This window comes from Letharia lupina (genome assembly GCF_014066315.1).
Source record: "Letharia lupina isolate WasteWater1 chromosome Unknown contig_13, whole genome shotgun sequence".
Classification (NCBI taxonomy): Eukaryota; Fungi; Ascomycota; class Lecanoromycetes; order Lecanorales; family Parmeliaceae; genus Letharia; species Letharia lupina.
In genome coordinates this window covers 1116765-1135790 of record NW_023502982.1, presented here as the reverse complement: position 1 = coordinate 1135790, position 19026 = coordinate 1116765, and the positions used below count along the sequence as shown (strand labels likewise).

At 49.9% G+C, this 19026-nt stretch overlaps 7 protein-coding genes across 7 annotated transcripts; 2 read left to right on the top strand and 5 right to left on the bottom strand.

Annotated features, from left to right (window-relative positions):
- Window positions 1-632: 632 nt before the first annotated feature.
- On the bottom strand, window positions 633-1991 carry HO133_001749 (uncharacterized protein; the record flags this gene model as incomplete). The annotated part of the gene is made up of 3 exons (XM_037292677.1): window positions 633-1265; window positions 1324-1577; window positions 1733-1991. The coding sequence occupies 3 exons, from the start codon at window positions 1989-1991 to the stop codon at window positions 633-635; spliced, it is 1146 nt and encodes a 381-aa protein (XP_037151216.1).
- Window positions 1992-3579: 1588 nt separating this feature from the next.
- Window positions 3580-4459, bottom strand: HO133_001748 (uncharacterized protein; the record flags this gene model as incomplete). Its single annotated transcript, XM_037292676.1, has 2 exons — window positions 3580-3611; window positions 3658-4459. 2 exons carry the CDS (start codon window positions 4457-4459, stop codon window positions 3580-3582), a joined length of 834 nt encoding a protein of 277 aa, XP_037151215.1.
- A 2581-nt stretch (window positions 4460-7040) lies between these two features.
- On the bottom strand, window positions 7041-8718 carry HO133_001747 (uncharacterized protein; the record flags this gene model as incomplete). Its single annotated transcript, XM_037292675.1, has 4 exons — window positions 7041-7930; window positions 7988-8189; window positions 8245-8511; window positions 8563-8718. 4 exons carry the CDS (start codon window positions 8716-8718, stop codon window positions 7041-7043), a joined length of 1515 nt encoding a protein of 504 aa, XP_037151214.1.
- Window positions 8719-8836: 118 nt separating this feature from the next.
- Window positions 8837-10347, top strand: HO133_001746 (uncharacterized protein; the record flags this gene model as incomplete). The annotated part of the gene is made up of 3 exons (XM_037292674.1): window positions 8837-9387; window positions 9446-9860; window positions 9910-10347. 3 exons carry the CDS (start codon window positions 8837-8839, stop codon window positions 10345-10347), a joined length of 1404 nt encoding a protein of 467 aa, XP_037151213.1.
- Window positions 10348-11873: 1526 nt separating this feature from the next.
- On the bottom strand, window positions 11874-14810 carry HO133_001745 (uncharacterized protein; the record flags this gene model as incomplete). Its single annotated transcript, XM_037292673.1, has 4 exons — window positions 11874-12610; window positions 12768-13172; window positions 13550-14349; window positions 14410-14810. 4 exons carry the CDS (start codon window positions 14808-14810, stop codon window positions 11874-11876), a joined length of 2343 nt encoding a protein of 780 aa, XP_037151212.1.
- Window positions 14811-15241: 431 nt separating this feature from the next.
- HO133_001744 (uncharacterized protein) lies at window positions 15242-16732 on the top strand (the record flags this gene model as incomplete). The annotated part of the gene is made up of 1 exon (XM_037292672.1): window positions 15242-16732. One exon carries the CDS (start codon window positions 15242-15244, stop codon window positions 16730-16732), a length of 1491 nt encoding a protein of 496 aa, XP_037151211.1.
- A 1136-nt stretch (window positions 16733-17868) lies between these two features.
- Window positions 17869-18361, bottom strand: HO133_001743 (uncharacterized protein; the record flags this gene model as incomplete). The annotated part of the gene is made up of 3 exons (XM_037292671.1): window positions 17869-18038; window positions 18103-18174; window positions 18346-18361. The coding sequence occupies 3 exons, from the start codon at window positions 18359-18361 to the stop codon at window positions 17869-17871; spliced, it is 258 nt and encodes an 85-aa protein (XP_037151210.1).
- Window positions 18362-19026: the final 665 nt, after the last annotated feature.

Here is a 19026-nt window from a genome sequence, read left to right as displayed (position 1 = left end):
ATGTTTTTCAAGTAGTTTTGGATGAGGTAGGCTGGGATGGAAGCTTTGACGTTTCGAAGTTTTGCAAAAGTGGAGGTTTCTTGATCAGGCTGAATGTTGCTCCAGATGTTTGCGGTCGGAGCCGGGTTCAAAGTATTGCAATGACATTGCGATGAGCGCGCTCCTCATGACATTTGATCTGATTTGAAGAATATAGACACTATTTTTTTTTTACTTCCCGTCATAAGAACTAGATGCATCCTCAGCTATTGACATAAGGGTGAAGTTGAGAGGTGATGAAACTCAAGGGGTTGAAATAAAGGGGGATCTAAGATAGGGTTGGATCATGCAGGTCATAACGTTCCCTGCCAATTGTTCTTGTCTGCTATAAATGGCGAGGTACATCTGCAGCGTTTGGATTGTCAGCTTTGATTTTGCCATCAGTCGGTCTTCGTAATGAAAGCTTCAGACCCGATAGTGTTCGTGCTGCGTGCCAAAAGGCTACGATGTTGATCTCCCTTCCATTGTATCTACCTTCCTCCTGTAGGCAATCCTAGGGACTGCACCACCCGGATGATCTATGATGATAGATGCCCATGGTAACAGTATCACCGCTAGACTCGTTTCCAGTCTCAAACTTCGTTTTCGTTGCCTTAACAAGCCTCGGCTTCCTCAGGCCCACTGAATGTAGAGTCATTGATAGGATCCACTTCCTTAAATGTCTTGCTCTCTGCGCCTTCTTCATCGTCGGCCTCTTCCCGTTTCTGACCGGCATCGCTCAACAGTGACATTTCCGAGTCATCTATCTCGGGCACGTCCTCCAGAGCTTCATCCAGTACCAATGGGCCAGTCGGGCTAGGGCTCTCTGCTTCGCTGGTAGCATCACTCCTTCCGCTCACGGTCTTGATAAGCGGCGATCCATCTCCATCGTCCTTCTTAAACCCCTTCCAAGCCCCAGAGCCTTCGTTCAGCCCGATTGCTTTCGCCACCGCGGCTGCCTCATTTTCGCTCGCCTCACCTCCAGACTGTCGAGCCAGACTTTCGAACGCTCCGCTGCCACTAGCAATTGTCTGGTCTAAGATGGAAGAGTAGTTTTGGCGGCTGGGGTCGGCAAGACGTTTCTTTTTCTTCTTCTCCCGTTTTTCCTCAGGGCGTACCACCACTACGGGAACGGGCGAGTTCTGAAGACAGTACTTGCTCACGGAGCCAGGCAGCAGGCCTTGAATGCCACCCAGAGACTTGCCGCGTGTTCCAACAATTAGGCAGGCTGGAGCGTAGATCTTGATCTGAAACAAGTGTATAAATATCGAGAGCGACGGGATGGGAGGAGACGAAGAGACGGACCATGCGTTGAATCGTCTCCGGGACCTTGCCCACAGCGAATTCTAAAACTAAGCTGATCGCTTTGTCTTCTTCATTCTTTTCCTGTATATGCTCGAGAAGCTTGCGAGCTTCAGTTTTGTAGAAACCTTGCTCCACGCTGAAATTGCTGCTAATCTTGCTATCTTTGTCGACAACTCGAAGACAGACGATCTCGTCGCCGTCTTCCACTAGCTCCTCAACGAGCCATTCGAGAGCAAATTCCGAGTAGTCGTTTTCTACGCAGATTTCGGAGTCAGTATTGTTTATTCGAGGTGGGAAATGAAGTTGCAAGACAGGTCTGGGGAGTATAAAGGTCTTCTTGCTCCCGAAACATGTCTTGCGACTCAAATTCACTACCCAATAGGAAGAACCAGCTCCGAAATGTACGTACGATCGGTTCCACAGAGGAAAGTGCGAGACCGACGAGAATAGGCGTAGTCTTTATGCTTGGAGACTAAAGTGAAAGAAAGGTCTGTAGCGTCTTTGTTGTCGAAGGTGTCGAAGGAGACGCGGGACTCATAAGTACTGCCATCAAGGAAACAATTCAGCATCATGTTCTCAAGATAATCTGATGCAGATGGGTGCTCAGGATGGAACTTGAATATGTGCTGCACTGTGCTATTGTTGATAGTGATTGCTTCTTGTGACATATTGTGCTATTTGAATCAACTTTCTTGACTTTTCAAGATGAGAATTGACGGCTACCATCGATGGACCAGTCTTTACAATGGGATACGGGAAGAGGTTTCTAGGATCCACAGTATCCGGTGCTACTAAGCGAATATCATGCATGCTGCAAGGGAGAAAGGATAACAAAGCCATTTCATATCGACGTTTGAAATTCAACGACAGATCAGATGCTACAACTTACGAGGGCGGTGGAGGCGATGATAGCCGCCGCTGCGGCTTCAAAGCAATCGGCCTTGAATTTGCAGTACGCGTAGCTGTACCGGTGCCCGAGGCGAATTGAATCGAGGCACGTCGTACGTCTTGAAGCGAGGCGCTAGCTGCAGGCCCTGCAAAGGAAAGTCTCTGTCTGGCTACCGTGTCTGGTCCGTTTGCATCCTTTGTATCCTCTGATGCTGCCTGTACTGAGACGGACAATCCTCCAAGTGTTGGGGCGGGTGATTGAGGGCAAGGGGAGAAGGTTGGAAATGGTGACGGTGATTGAGGCATGCCTTGGTTGACAGCCAGCCAGCTATCCTGGAATATTCGAAAGCAGCTTCAATAGCGATCGGTAAGTCGCGGCCTATGGATTGACAGAAGGGAGTGGAATCAAGCGTACATGTATGTGCGAAGTCTTGTGGAAGCGAGTACAGTTTAGGCGGGGGGTCCGGAAGTTGCGAGCTTTGACAAGAGAAGCGTTAGTCGGGCCATTTCATGAAGCAGAGAGCCATGGACGGAGGCGAAAGGCTTGATGTGTTGCTACGGGGATGTTATCCGAGTAGGCAGACATGATCCAGGTTGTGAGGTGTGATGTGGTGTGGTGTGGTGTGGGATCTGTCTAGTGGTGTAGCTTCAGCTGCTTGGCAACACCAACAAGGCAGCAGCTTGGCTTTTGCTATGAGCGCTGTCTACCTTGTCATGCACCCTGAGTTGAACTTGACAATCCGACTCGTCTTGGCAGCAGAAACAGCAAGCTCCAGTTAGCAGCAGAAAAAGAAAAAGGCAACATCCGAAGCGATCTATCGATCTTGGCAATCGGACTTTTGCTCTTGCTTCCTTCCGAGCGCGACCCTAGAGGCTAGCCGGGACTCCAGCACGACTGACTCATGTTCTCGGCTCGGAGTTTGGGGTTATGCAATGATGATCAACAGGTCCCCGCAGGGATGGGTAGATAATGATAATGATTGCATGTGTGAATCATCATGCTTGTCCCAAGTTACGATTACGAGCGGGACATCCTTTATTCTTCTCGACGCAACAATGTGTCGACCGGGAAATGAATCGAGCATTGTTGGTGCGAAGTGCGCAGGATGAAATTACGAGTACGATTACTCTGGAGGTCAATGCGTGGGAAATGGAAGACAATCATGCGATGGGACACTGGCGCTCCTGAAACTTTTCTTGGGGTAGTTGATTATCTTCTATACAACTTCTCAACCTCTTACTGAGGGAGATGTACGAGTAGCTAGGCATTCAATATTCCTTCCCTAAAGACTCCACCTTGAATCCTGCTGTAGCCATGGTCATCGGAGTAGGGTTTTGTCCATCCAAAACATCGTAGAAAAAGATCGCTCAACGCTCGCTTGGGTATTCTTGCTGAATCGCTGTCATAAAACCAGTTGGATCGTCATCAATAGCCCTGTGCCTAACAGGCTGCAATGGCTGTCTGTTGCCGTTGAGGGAGGTAGAACCCCTCATCGAAGAAGGATTGATCCGACTCCGGCAGTGAGGCTGGCGAGTCTGACTTGACTGGTAGTGACTGGTAGTATGATGTGGTTGCAATTGCTTGTCTTTGTTTCTCGGAAAATGCATCGAGAGGCATCTCAGGTGAGGGAGGCATGGAGTCGTCTTCTGACTCCGAGTCTGAATCCTCGTGGAGGAGCTCTGGTGGGTGTGCCGATGATGTGCGAGTAAGAGCGAGATCGTTCTCATAGTCTTCGTCCTCCATGTCCTCATCTTCATATTCAATGGTGGTGATGGTAGCTGGCGCTTGTGGTACATTGCGGAGGGCAATTGGCTCTGCGCTCTGCATCTCCTCATCATCGTCCGAATCGCTGTCGCTATCTGAGCTCTCGGCGTAGAATTCCTCCTCCACTGCCTCTTCCAGCTCTTCTGGAATTGTGTCTGCCCATTGAATGTGCTTGGGCTCTTCGGATGCCTTGGAGGCTCTCTTGACGGTCTGATTAAACCAGCTCTCTTGCTCTTGCTCGGCGTTGGCAAGGTCGAGCATCAGACCATCAAGGAGGTTGGCGTGGCCGACCAAAAGGCGGAGGTCGTGGTCTCCCCGCGCAGCTTCCTTGGAGAGCTTACCACGGGCGGTGTGGGCGAGGTAGTAGGTTTGAGTGAGAGACATCTTCTGCTTCTTTAGCGGTGGTGATGCAGTGACTGTTCTGGTTGTTGATGATGCTGGTGTTGTGGATGAAGAGATGTGGTATCTGAGATTGGAAGGCATGTTTGTATGTTTGGGACAATGAGTCAATGTCTGATATGGTGAGATGGGGCAGGATGATTTGCAATTGGTTAATGAGTCAGGGTGGCTTGTGCGAAAGTATGGGAAGATGTTGTTGTAAGAAGGGATTGGGTGTAGGAGAAGTTTGATTGTTGGTTTGCTGGTCTTTGTTTGAGATGGTCATGATTGCCTGAGGGATCTGGGCTGTCTTTATGCTTCTTCAATCTGTTGTGAACCGGTGTAGTAATCTCCATGCTCCGACGGACTTTGTTCCTGCAAATACCGCGCGCTAGGGCCTCGGATTTCTAAGAAGTCAAGCTAAGGTAGCGATGCTACTTTAGTCCATTTCAAGGCAGCGGAGAGTAATCACGCCGGTATATCTCACCAATCACAATCTTCCTTCGCCTTTCCGACCACGTTGTTTGATATTCCAAAGCAGGGCTGAGTCACACAACGCAACTCATCACCTCACCGCCCGATTTGCTGTTTAGGCAGTCAATTCGCAGTCGCACAATTAGGTATTCCCTTTTCCACTACTTTCCAGGCAGCGAGCTTTACGAATTGGCTTTGCTGGCTTTTTTTATTTTCTTCTTCTAACTTCTAACTTCTAACTTCTAACTTGTAGGTACTCAAACAAAGCATTGGGATTCTTGCGCATCAAGGTACGGATCTACTTCTGTTCCGGCGGGATTTGAAATCATCCTTGTCCATGGATATCATAATCAAAATGGACTGACTCCTACAGTCTCACTTTCAATGCAAAGAGTCAAATTGCACCATCCTTGATGTGTCAATGGCCAAATAAGTAGTGTCGCTAATATGGATGAACAAATGCGGCTTACGTTGACCGGGTCTTCCAACACTTTCCAAGCTGGATGAAAAGCCGTACAACCCCTTCGTAGGAAGCCTGTAGACGTGCCAAGGCAAGCCCGCATACGGCAGTGAGGGAAGACTTGGGGGAATCTTTCATGTACCACCATGTCCATAAGTCAATTACGAGTTACGAGTCACGACTGCGGAATACGGAGTACGAATACTGAGCCGAAGGTCCGACAGGTCCGAGGCTAAAGTAGGTACTTAAGGTAGCTGGTAGGGTTTCCAATCGCCAAGGCTCGCGGAATGAGCGGGGGGTGCGAGGTGAGTGGTCCGCCAGGCCGCAGCCTCGCGAAAGAAAAAAACCTACTTTACTTTATCAATTCAGGACCAGAAGTGAACCGAGGACCGAGACATGAATTTCTTTCACCATTTCGATGATGCAGATACCTAGTCAAGCCCCATCATTGAAAGAAATCCTCGACCGCTTTTTGACTTCTCTTCAACATTCTGCATACTGGATTATTCGGCTTACAAACCCAAGAAAATCTATCGGTGGGGGGTTAGACATCTACTTACCCCATCTCAAAAGAAGCGACCGACAAGGGGAAGTAACTGGCCCCAATCCCATCCGTTTCTGCCAGCGCTTGCTTTTAAATCAATCACCGTCCCCTCCCCCGAATGTCGGTCAGGTTTCGAAATTGGCTTCAAAATATGCATCACAAATCCAGGGAGAGCCTTCGGCCTCTCCAGCTTATCATCCGAAAGTACAGTCAGCTCCACGTGTGAATGGCTTCTGCAATGTTCCCTTTGAGTCTCGGCACTGCACTTGCTCAGCCCTTAATATGCAAGACTTGCCTCTAAGAGGCAGTCCCACTCGAGATTGGTCGATATCTTACGCTGCACTTCCCCTGGGGTTCAAATCAAGTGTTGAGTGTGAGCCCCTGCCTTTCCGCAAGGCGTCTCATGCTCTGCTGCCTTTTCCGCTTTTATGTGAGCTAACCTGAGTTGGGGGGCTTCTGCAAGACATTCAACACTTTGCCAATTTCAGTCGCGACTCTACCTACGGAGTAGGTATAAGTGTTTTACTCGGAGTCCACCGACAGAGAAGAGTGACTCAAACTGCTCTCGCTCTCAGTCCCGTGTGCGTGGAATTTGTCTCGGCAAAGCCTCCACATTGCATTGCATATGCGTGAAACGAACCTCCGAAGCCCACCTCATGAGCCAGAATGGCGGTCAAGAGACCCTCCACATTTTGCGTTTAGTATTCGAGTCACGGATGAGAGAGAACATGTAGTTTGGCAGATTGACCCTATCCTGCCTTCAAATTTTCTCCGAAGTGCTTTCAACGGAGAAGCAAACGGTCTTAAAACAAGAGACGGGACACATTACTTGACACTCTGACCCTTTGATGGCCCCAGATGTTATTGTGCCTGGGTTTCGACTGAAGGATACGAGAGTTCTTGGCCTCCTAGACCGGCATCTCAGGGGATGCGGCGGTACTTGAGGACATGACTTGGCACACCTAAAGACCAGAAGCCTATACTATTGTGCGATACCAGACTTTTCAAAAAGAATTCCGGATGTTTCGCGCCACAGGGTTACTCGCTAGAATCGGGGAGCCCAATGACTCCCCTAGCGATGTTCTACCTTGGCTAGAATGCACACACTTCTTGATGGTAATCAAAGCCAAAGAGCAGATATCTGCCGACCAAAGAATTGTGGCACCTTGTTCGGTTGGCTTTTTTGCAAACTCTCACACTGCTCCTACTCACTCCACACCTCCACCAAATCCAACAGGCCTCCTTCCATCCCTTTCCGGGACTATCGCCAAGACTTTATAGAGCTTCCCCATCGCGCCACCACCTCTCTCCACCAATCGCTGGATAGCTCCCCTTACCCTTTTCTTTCCTCCCTCGTCTTCCCCCAGACCCTTGCAAATGATGTCTGCTCTCTCTCGAATCCCCATACTTTGTAGCCATCCTCCCTGCTCCACGGGACCATGCACCTCGACTGCCGGACTAGCTGCTAGTGCCGTCTCGGCTAAGGCCATGAAATCGACATCAGCAGAGATGTCGACGAGGCCGGGATCGGTAAGAGGGGAGACATGCTGATGTGAGCGAATGCCGCGCAGTGTATTGGTGGGGATCGTGTCTGCGGGACCGTAATCGAGAATTAAGGCTGCGCCGGACGGACGGTTTTTGACCATTGTACTGGATGTGCAATTTGAGCTGGCCTTAGCGGAAGAGCCACCGATACGGCGAGCAAAATCTGCGGCATAAGAATGCGATTCCGGTGATATCTCAACGACAGAACCTGGGGTTGGCAGAAGCGCTTTGTAACGCTGGGAAAGGGTGGGAAACAGGAGTGACGGTGGGGTCGAGGCTTTTGCGAGGGAGAGCTGAAAGTCGGGTTGAGATTTGGGAGTGGAAGGCGAGGTGGTAGTGGTTATGTTCGAGGCAGATGGTGTGGGCGTGACTACCAATTCTCGCCATTGGGGCGTCTTGGACTGGGAAGCTGGTTTGGTAAGGGGAAGGGGCCCTGTAGGAGTTGTGAGAAATTGAGACGTTTCGGTCGAGTTTGGAGCCACGGATTGGAAGGCGTGGATCGGAAGCGCGTCAAAAAATTCGTGGGCGAAGATGAAGGGGGTCTTGCTTGAATCTATAGGTAGGTCAGTTGAGCTTGGACTTTTCTGCAGGCTGATAAGACAGAATCTACCGTTGGGTACAAATCGAATGTCTTCACACCATGTCACCGGGACTCTTGAGTACTTGCTCGTACTCCTGAAACCAATATCAATTTCCTCGAGGGGAACATCTCCGCAGAGCAATTGCCTTTGGGTATCACGCAATGCTGGACTGGCTTCCACAAGATAGACCGATTCGATGCTAGCTGCTAGCGGCTTGAAATTGCTGAGAGTCTGCTCCGCGATTAGATTGGTGTCTCGTAACTCTGAATTGAGCATCGTACCATACCCGTAGCATATCATCCATCAGCGTTCCTCTTCCTGGACCAACCTCAATGACCTCCACGCCATGGCTGACCCTGCCTTGGGACATCCATTCTGTTACAAGCCATATGCCCAGTAATTCGCCAAAGATTTGAGAGATCTCTGGCGAGGTAATGAAGTCTCCTTTCTGTCCGAATTGATCTTTGCCCTGCGTTTGTGAAGTGTAGTAGCCACCATCAGGGGATGTGAGGCATTGGCGCATATAAGCTGCTATAGAAATTGGACCTGTAGTCTGGCCTCATGATCAGAGTGTGTGCATAAGCGAATGTTGAAGTGAGCTTACAGCAATAGCTTCAGCAATGGTTTTGGCCAGAGGTGTCGACCATTGCCGAGCTGGCGATGATGCCCATCGAATTCTCTTGTCAACTTTCAACCCTGAACAGCCTCTCGCCAGTGGCCTCGAGCTCGCAATGATCTTTACCCCAGGTCTAATGATCATGTCCAGAATGCGATGATCATAGGAATTGCTCGGGAGTAAAGTTATGGATGCTGCGACGGTCACACCCTAAGATTTGATCTCCACCAACCGTCGGTGACGCGCTACTTTCGTCTCGATCATGGCGAGCCACTCCAAGTCGCGATGGGCCGATGATGAGGAAGATGCAGCATTGGAAGCTCAGCGGAAGCGTGAGAAAGAATTGAAGAGAAAGGTGAAAGCAGAGAAACAGCGGAAGCTTGAGGAGCAAGAGAGTCTACGGAGACAAAATCCAGTGGACGCCACTGAGGATGCTACGCACGACCATGAAGCTATCAATGGAGCCGCTGAACGGCCGTTCAAGAGAAGAAAACTTTCCCCAGAGCCTGATACGCCTCTAAAAGAGCTACCACCAGCAAAGCTCTTGCGCTTCCCTGCGCCAGAATGGGGCCCCTGCAGGCATGTCGACAATTTCGAGAAGCTGAACCATATCGAAGAAGGCTCCTATGGCTGGGTATCGCGGGCCAAAGAGACAGCTACTGGGGGGATTGTTGCTTTGAAAAAGCTCAAGATGGACAATTCCAATGACGGTTTTCCGGTCACCGGCCTACGAGAGATACAGACACTGATGGCATCACGGCATACGAACATCGTTGCTTTACGGGAGGTCGTTATGGGCGACAAATTGGACGAGTAAGTGGCTATGTCGAAAGCATTGATGTTGTCTCCGAAAGCTGATCTTCAAGACCAGTGTTTTCCTGGTCATGGATTTCCTCGAGCACGACCTCAAGACGCTGCAAGAAGACATGCTCGATGCTTTCTCGCCCTCGGAGATCAAGACATTACTTCTACAACTCACTTCGGCCGTTGACTACCTGCACAGCAATTGGATCTTACATCGGGACTTGAAGACCTCGAATCTACTCATGAACAACAGAGGTCAGCTGAAGGTCGCAGACTTTGGCATGGCAAGATACTATGGTGATCCACCACCGAAGCTCACGCAGCTCGTAGTGACATTGTGGTACCGCGCTCCAGAGCTACTGTTAGGCGCAGAGAAGTATGGAGCAGAGATCGATTTATGGAGCGTTGGTTGCATATTCGGCGAGCTTTTGACAAAGGATCCCTTGCTGCAAGGGAAGAACGAAGTTGATCAGCTTTCAAAGGTGGGCTTCGTCTCAGATTTTGACCGTTTTGTGCTTACCCGCTCCCCAGATTTTCGAACTCTGTGGCATTCCGACCGAAGCCACCTGGCCTGGCTTCAAACGTCTGCCCAACGCCCGCTCACTCCGGCTTCCAAGCATCTCCCAAACGACTGGGAACGTTCTCCGAGCCAAGTTCCCCCTTCTGACTACTGCCGGGTCTGCCCTGCTCACGTCCCTCCTCAGCCCAAACCCTGCACAACGACCCACGGCAAGCGAAGTTCTCGCTCATCCTTATTTTAGAGAAGATCCAAAGCCCAAAAGCACAGCGATGTTTCCCACATTTCCCTCAAAGGCGGGCCAAGAAAAGAGGAGGAGACTAGCGAGTCCAAGTGCGCCGAAGAGAGGGGATGCGCCGAGGATCGCGGGAGAAGCGGCGGATTTCAGTGGCATTTTTGCGAATAGAGACACCGAAGAGGTTGGGGGTGGATTCGCGTTGAAGCTGATATAGACCTGGGGTACTAAGTCATACAGTACATACAAGCAACAGCATGCACGTGTTCCCTCAAAAAGTCCAGCTATCGGCAGGTCTCCCACATCCCCGTCTATGTTCAACGGCGAAACAGCTATCCTGGTCCCTCTTCTGCGTCTCGGACACCTACAGAACTCAGGCACTTCTCTGAGCAAGTGTATCTCTCTCCGCACACATCAATCTTGCCAGTATCGAAATTTCCTCGCGAGGGTCTCGAACTTTCGATCAACAGCTGGATCTTGCGAGAGCCTTCAGTCCACGAAAGAAAGACAGCCGCGGAGCTCGGAAAGTCTTCTGTTCTCCAGCATCTCCTTTAGAGCTGAGAAAAAAGCCGGAAGAGGCGCAGTGTCCTTCCCGAGCTCGTCCATATCTCATCGGCGATTATGGATATTGGGTTGATGAAAAGGAGTTCAAGCCGCTATCAGTCATCAAAATCATCCTCGACGTAAGAAAATGTACTCAAAGTCATGCATGGAGAGAAGCTCAAGCTTCCAAATCCGCAAGGCAAATTGCTAGGAAAAGTGGCAACCCTAAGGGCTCCCATCTTTTCGTTTTTGCGTCATTCTGTGAGTACCAGCCGGAAAAGATTGACTGTTCATAATAATTCAATGGAACTTGGGTACTTCCCGGGTAATGGCCCCCTCTATGCATGACTTTTGCCCGACCCTCTTACGTATCATCAGGGCACTAGGATAACTTCAACCCGATGCTGCCCATATCGTCCCTAGGACGATGGGTTCATCCTCATCGGTAGACATAAACTCCACCAAGCCTTTTCCTGGGCGAGTGGAGCTTTTTCTCTGAAGATTGAGTAGTTCGCCCTAACAAGGCCGGAATACAGACTGGGAGTATAGCGATGACTAAACAAATCCTTGTTTCTGACCTCGGAAGGGAGGATCTAGAAAAGAGAGCGTTTGAGGTGATGTATAGTACGCGCTGCTTGGTTCCTGGTGAAGCGCACGGTGTCTGGCAAATTGTTCTGAACCATTGTGCGAAGAGCGTGAAGGCACAAGTGGATCAGGTAATATCGAGTCGTAGCTGCAAAGACGATAGCTGCTAGTAACCAAGATGACAACGACTGCTGATAAACGAAAGCAGGGTTACGAAATTGGAAAGTCTGGGTGTGGTATACTGCCATGAGCAGCAATGTATGAGACACGAGGAGTTCACTTGAAGTTCACTAAAGCCATCACGACCATCGATCGACATGGCTTGCCTTTGGAAGTCGTGACAGAAACGGCAAAAGGCCAAATTGTTTGTTCAGTCCACAGTTTATTTGGACCAATAGCAGGATAAGTATGACTTTGGCTACAATCCCTTAAAATATGTGGCGGACTGTAAAAGTCGTTTGGACGCTGCAAGTGGCATCCCGAACTAAGAGTTGATAAGGTCTCGCAAACCGCAATGGATAGGAATCCATTAGCCTCGCAAAAAGGGTATCTCGAAATAACACTCGGCTCCTTCTAGCAAGCATCTTTTACCCCAAACTCCATCCTCACGGCTAATCAGAACACCCCCATAGTCTTCAAGGCGCCAGCTAGACGTTTATAATCATTCAATAGCTCGCCCACCTCACCAATCTTAAGGTCTTCCGCACTTGCGACATCCATGTATCGTTGGATCGGTGGTAAAGCTTTCATAGACGAGGTTTGAGCATCCATCCCGTCTATTTTGGTAGTGGAAGCCTGCTGGACCTCTTGGCTCGGTTTCCCAGCGTTAGCGAGTGTTGGAGTGGGTGTACCAGAAGAAGTACTCCGTCCAAATCCTCGCATGACACTCATACCCCCAAACCCCTTAAGAGGGTTGAGCGTATTACCGAGACTCCGCATCGACTCAACCGCCACATTGCCAGCGTGCAGCGGCTCGTTCGACGCAGCCGGCGCAGAGGTAGGTGATCCAGCTTTAGTCAACGAGTCGTTGCTCTCGGCCGCAAAAGCTACTCTTTTCCCACTGCCTGAGCTTTGAACACTATCGACGCTTCTGTCACGAGACTGCTTGCGGCCTACGATTGCATTGAGTAAGCTGTCAGTCGATTTATTATAACTGTTATTTCCAGCCTGCTCGTCGGTTTGAGTAGCTAGGAGGCTGGCTGAAGGAAGGCTAGTGTCCTCATCATCATCCTCTTCTTTGGGCGGTTCGACCAGTCTCCGAGCGTCATCGAGGGTTCTTGGAACGATAATCGTGCCTTCTGCACCGACACCGTCGTTGGCCACCTTGTGTTCTTTAAGACGGCCGAATAGGACTACAGCATTTCGGAGTCAGCAATTCTCTTTTGAAACGAAGTATTAAGTCTGAAAACATCTTTGAGGAGCAGGGGCTAGGGACTTGCTCCTCAGACATGTTCTTAGACTCAAGAAAGGATATGAAAGGAAGGGCGCTAAATCAGAAAGGGTACTTACGCTTGAAGCTATTGTCGAGAGTATTACCAATCGTCTTGAACCCTTGATCAGCAGTCGTACGTACAACATCACCCGCGGCTCCGAATGCGCTAGCGGGCGGCTGGAACAAGTTACTCAATTTCCGTTGATGAGTTGGAGTTGTGGGGTGCGTAGGCTTGCTCGGCGACTCCAGAGGGTGAGGAGAAACTGGCTGATCTGATATTGCGGAGGTGGCGGCAGATGTCGAAGACATTGGAGGTGTAATTGATGTGTGGGAGGTCCATTGAGGTCGAGATTCCATTCGAGGTGTCGTTGGTCGGCTTTCTGATTTCGGAGGCCCTGATAGTGGTTCATCAGAACGCAGACTCGCAAGATCAACTGTCTCAAGAAATGTGATTGCTGCTTCCAGATTTACCAAGCAGTAAGCTAAGAGATTTCGGAGTCAGCATTGCTTGTACGAGGTAGGTGATGGAGTAGCGAGACAGTTCTCGGGAGTAGGAAAGTCCTCTTGCTCCCGAAACATGTCTTGCAACTCAACTTCAGTACCAAATGGGAAGGATCGGCTCCGAAATGTACGTACCTACGTAGATTTCGGAGTCAGCATGCATGGCTTTCTCAGGGTAATAGACCGAGAAACGAGACACATTTGAAGAGCTGATATATCCTTTCACTGCCGAAACATGGCATTCCACCTAAGTAACAAGATAATTCTAGAGGAGTGAAGGAGCTCTCTGCTCCCGAAATCTGGACTATGGCCCCAATTTGCTACTAAACAGGAGAGCTTTAGTCCGAAAAGTACGTACCTGCTTCCCCATCGACTTTGCTAGCTGCTCGGAACCTCTGTACGAAATGTAGATTACTGATTACATTGATTCCTTCCGGTGGAGTCGTAATGAGAGTGTAGATAAGCGTTGGCAGAATCTCATCTGCCGAAGAAGAGGACTGATGTAAAGTTGTGAGTAAATCAACGATATTTTTGTGTGCAGCAGCCAGCTGCTGCAATTTGCCCAGAGGATACTTCGCGTCATTCATCCTTAATAGACCATCTCTGGCCTTCGAGATCCACTCCTCAATCTGGATATTGTCCGTCTCCGACGGTTGCTGGTCAAAGTTGATGCCTAAATCTCGTAATCCTATGCCAACGAGTGCCAACGCTGCAGTTCTAGATCGAAGTTTCTCATCTCTGACCTCATCCAAGGTTGCCCGATGGCGCCATATGCGGTTGTAAACACGTTGGCAAACTCTCCTCTCAACGGCTTCCTCTAACGCTGTTCCTTTTCGATCCAACAAGCGCCTTGCTTTCCTGCGATCCGAAATCTCTTGTGGTGTAAGCATCTGCTGTTCAGGACCTCCACCATTCAGTGAGCTCAATTGGTCTCCAGAGGACGACGCCCGCAGCCTTCTGCCGTTTTTGGCCACGTAAGATGCATTAGAAGATATTGATGGATTGGGAGAAGCTCTCCGACTTTGTCTGGTTGACAGGGTACTTATATGTATGGCAATGTGGGATTCCGCTTTCGCGTAGAACTCTTGGAATATTTCGGACAATTTTTCAATTGATGGAGGTGTGCTATGTACCTTCGCACTCAACGATTCGATGAATCTAGCGTAGAAAAGATTAGTATGCAGAGCAATTTTCCTAATAGGGTTTGATATTCGTCACCTATCTATCAAGCTGACAAGCTCAATTGGAAGCTCATCAAAGCCCTCAGGGACATCTTGTGGAGATTCCATCTCACTGACATCTTTGACAGTCCCCTCTACGCCGCTTATGAGGCTGCTTTTCTCGAAAATGTCTTCCTGCTTTTCCCTACTGTTCTCATCCAACGACGAGGTGGTCATCTCCGAGCCCAGGTTGCCGGTAACAGCCGCAGTCTGAAGGGTGCTCGCCCGGCTTCGAGCAAGAGGACTGGGTGGAGAAGAGACGAGTCGGGAGAAGGAATGTGACGTGTGAGAAGTCTGCGGCCGGCTTGAGCCGTTGGCCCCTATCACCGGAGTGTAAGACATCGAAGGGAAGTTGCCTAAGAAAGAGTCAGCAGGAAGGTTGTTATATTTCAAAGCCATGTTCAGCAATGGGCGACATGCTGACCATTACGAGACCTACCTTGAGACACTTGTACTGCTTACGTATTAAAATAATGGAGCATTCTCCCAAAAGATATTGATCACATGAGAATATCAGGTTTCAGTCCTTCATGTTCGGATTGTATATCGTAAAACCGCCCAAGAGTATTCGCTGTCTGAGATGTTCGCAAAACCCCTCGAAAAGAGAACGAATGGTAAGGTAGATCTTGCACTCGAACGAAAGAATGCCATGCACGAGGACGCCAAGCCGGCGTCGGCGGTATTATTCACCGCGCCGCTCCATTCTCGATGCCCGCAGCTGATCGTCGCCGTTCACCAACTGCGACTGTTGCCTAACCCTCATATAAGAGAGATTCACAGCTCTTGCTAACCTGTCACACGATTGTGTATATGGAGACCGATGGCCCACCATGGATAGATGTCATTCAGCTGGTCGAGTAACAGTGAAGCTCTTGTTCTTATGGCTAGCCGCCTCCTCGACTATCCCAGCAACAGCAGCAGCGTCATGGGCGGACGGTTGGCTCAATGGGGCAAACCAGTTCCCTATTGTTTCCTTACCTCCGGAGACCGCTCACGACCCTCAGGCGCCTCTAGATTCTTCCAACGGAGAGCAAGACTTCACGCTGAGGCATCTGTTCGTGCATGGATTATATGAATATCAACATGTACACCAGCGCTTGGACATCAAGCCTGGGGATGTCGTCTGGGCTACGGGAGATGGGACGGGCGAAAAGTCTCGGCTAGAGACCTTACACGCGAAGTCTGAACAAATCACCATACAGAGACTCTCCGATCGCAGAGTACTAACAATGCAGTCGCTGTACCAGGAGGCAAGACTTACGGGTTCATCTCCCATAGTCGCTGCCTCCGCATGGACTATGGATAAAGTTTATGGGCCCAACACCACGGATAAGGAAACAGTCGTGAGCCTGGCGAAGATGTCATGGAACGCCTACAATACCAAGCCTGGGACTGGCGAATGGCAAGATGAGACTGGTAGATTTAACCGTACGCAGGGCTTTGGATGGGAAGGAGATAGTCTACGGGGTCACATTTTCGCGAACAAGGACAATTCCACCATTGTGATAGCATTGAAAGGCACCTCTCCAGCAGTCTTTGATGGAGCCGAGACAACCACAAACGATAAAACGAATGACAACCTCTTCTTCGGCTGTTGTTGCGGTCAGGGTGGTCAATATCTTTGGCATCCTGTCTGCGAGTGTATGACGGCGGCTTATACATGCAACCAAACGTGCCTTGTCAAGGCTTTGAGAGCGGAGAATCGCTACTACGCAGCCTCGATTGAACTCTATGGTAATGTCACAGAGCTGTACCCAAATTCGAACATATGGCTTGCAGGTCATTCGTTAGGAGGTTCAACAAGTGCCTTACTGGGGTTGACGTTTGGACTGCCAACTACAACCTTTGAGGCTCCAGGTGAAGCTCTTGCCGCCGCAAGGCTAGGGCTCACGTCGCCACCAGGCGCTCATTCAAGTGCTCCCCAGACAAGAAAGCATACGGGAGCAGTTCATTTCGGCCATACTGCGGATCCTATCTTCATGGGTAGCTGCAATGCAGCGACCTCTGCATGTACTCTGGGGGGTTACTCGATGCAGACCGAATGTCATACAGGCTGTGTTTCCCGTTACGACACCGTTGGGGATAAGGGATGGCGTGTTGGGATCGGATATCACAAGATTCGCAGCGTAATCCACGACGTGCTTGAAGTATACGATGAGGTGCCGCCTTGTATCCCAGACGAGGAGTGCGTCGACTGCTTCAATTGGAAGTATTTTAAAAGCAATGGGTCCGACAAGACCACTTCGTCGAGCAGTAGCTCCTCAACGGCAATTTCAACACGAACTACAACCTGCCAGACACCTGGATGGTGGGGTACGTAATGGTTCTCTGTTGCTTTTGAGACGAGCAGCTAATGTTCTTAGGATGCCTTGATGAAACCACAACCTCGAGCTCGACGAGTACTTCAAGCTCAACCGCAACAACAGAGCTGCCGACGACATCCTGTGTGAGATATGGATGGTTTGGAGGATGTCTCGAAACGACGACATTGTCACCAACAGCCACGCCAACGCAGGCCACACCTGTAACGACATCCTGTGTTGAGTACGGATGGTTTGGACGTTGTCACGAGGCTACTACTATGCCTCTAATCGCCAAACCAAAGTGTGCCACCCATGTGCGAGTTCCTACTATAACGACCACAAGGCCGTTGACAGAAGTCAATCCCATCACTCCAATGACGGCGGCGGGAACACCGACTTGAGCTAGTGGCAGAGGCTTAAATACTGTCTATTACCAGTCCCTTTCTACGAACACGAGCCTTGCATCTCTCTGGCTCCATAGCTGCAAAAAACCCCGTCGTTCTTGACGAGCTTTACGTCCTCATTCTTGCGTTTTTGACTGTTTGAAGCATAGCGTTTTTGGCATAGTCGACTGCATTGGGGTCTGTGTAGCAATGGGAGCGTGGACAAATTCAGATCGGCGCAGGCGTTGAAGGTCGAGGATGGTATTTCGATACCGGTGGACGAAGGTTCCGAGATCTGTATGATATAGTAACAGCAGACCTGTAAATGGCATCTTGCCCAATCTACCTTGACACCCAAAGGCGAGCGAAACATAATTTGATAATGATTCCCGGGACGCAGCCTGCAGTTCATGTTCATCCGTGTTTGTGTGTCTTTGACCTGGAGAGAAAGAAAATTTTACAAACTCATTATGCCTTTACATCCCGAGTGGAGCGATGCATAGCTTAACATATGTTCCCAGAACCAGAGCGCATTGCTTTCATTGTCATGCGTATTTACGAATTATCGACGAGGAAGGAGAGAACAGGTAATAAGACGTAGGCGGTGACTGCCTGCATGACAATCTTCAAGACAAGGCGAAGCTCAGACCTCGCTGTGTAATATGCATTCAATGAACGAACGTCACAATATTTGTACCTCATCTTTCTAATTAATTATGGTAAACGCACGCTTCCTCCTGAAGTCCCTCACGACCGTTTCGATCGGGCGATCTAGCTGAGACCCAATGGGTTCTGCGCATCCTGCTTGCCCCCTGCACCCGTAGAATCCTTAACACCGGAGGTGGTGTCGGAGACGGTGCTTCCTGCGCCCTTGGTTGTGTCGCCAACTGTGTCTGTGAGGCCTTTGGTGGTGTCGCCGAGGGTGTTACCTACTCCACCGACTGTGATGGATCAGTAGCTGACATAAAGGGAAAGTAAGCTGGAATGAAGGGAGATATGGCTTACCAGCATTGCCCGCTGTTTCGGTGGCTCCGCCTACGGTCTTGCCTGCTGTATCGGTCACGCCCCCGAGAACGCCTTGTTCGATAGAATCAGTATGGGTAAGGTGTCTGCGAGGACAGTCTGAAAAAGCGAACTACTGGCTGGCGACGCCGCCAGAATGCACATGTAAAGAGTACATGTTTGCGAGAGAAAAGCAAGAGGTGGTGTGAAAGGTCTCGAGCAAGTCTACGGACAGGGGGCGCCCACCTCCTACTTTGTCCATTTTGGAAGAGTGGGGTATAACTGGTGACGGTGTTAGCTGGCGAGGTGAGAAAGCCTTCCGAGAAGTGAACGTACAGGATTTGGTGTTTCCTAATAGATGTCTTTATTTGTGATTTGGAGGCTTTGGGAATTTGGAGATATAAACAGTGAGAAACTGGTATGATATAGTAGCAGTGGAGAAAAGTAGGACAATACAGGGACGATATAAACAATGGTCGGTGTAGAGGGGTGCTCGGGTCGACACCCTTTGACGTCAACAAAAAACCCCACCAGCCCACCAAACAAAGTTAAACCAGCTGAGCCTGCGCCTCGGATTGAGGGGTTCCCTCGGCCATGGCCCATGGCATGGCAAGGCATGATTGATTGATGGCGATCGATCGAGACTCTTCTCCGTGTCGTGTATCAAAACCGGTTTTCAGGCGTCAAAATCAGTTTCACATCGTTTGGAAAGTCTCGAGACAAAGGTTAATTTAAATAAGCTGCCTCCTGCATACCTATCATACGCAAGCCATACCTCAGCCTTCTTCCCTCCCTCTGCACTCTGCTCTGCCAGACATAGTGCACCGTGCTTAGAGTACCTTACCTGCGCTTGGGAAAGGCAGAGGGTAGGTGATAGAACCAACCAATAATGAAAAGGTGGCATTCGTATACAAGACAGATTATCGA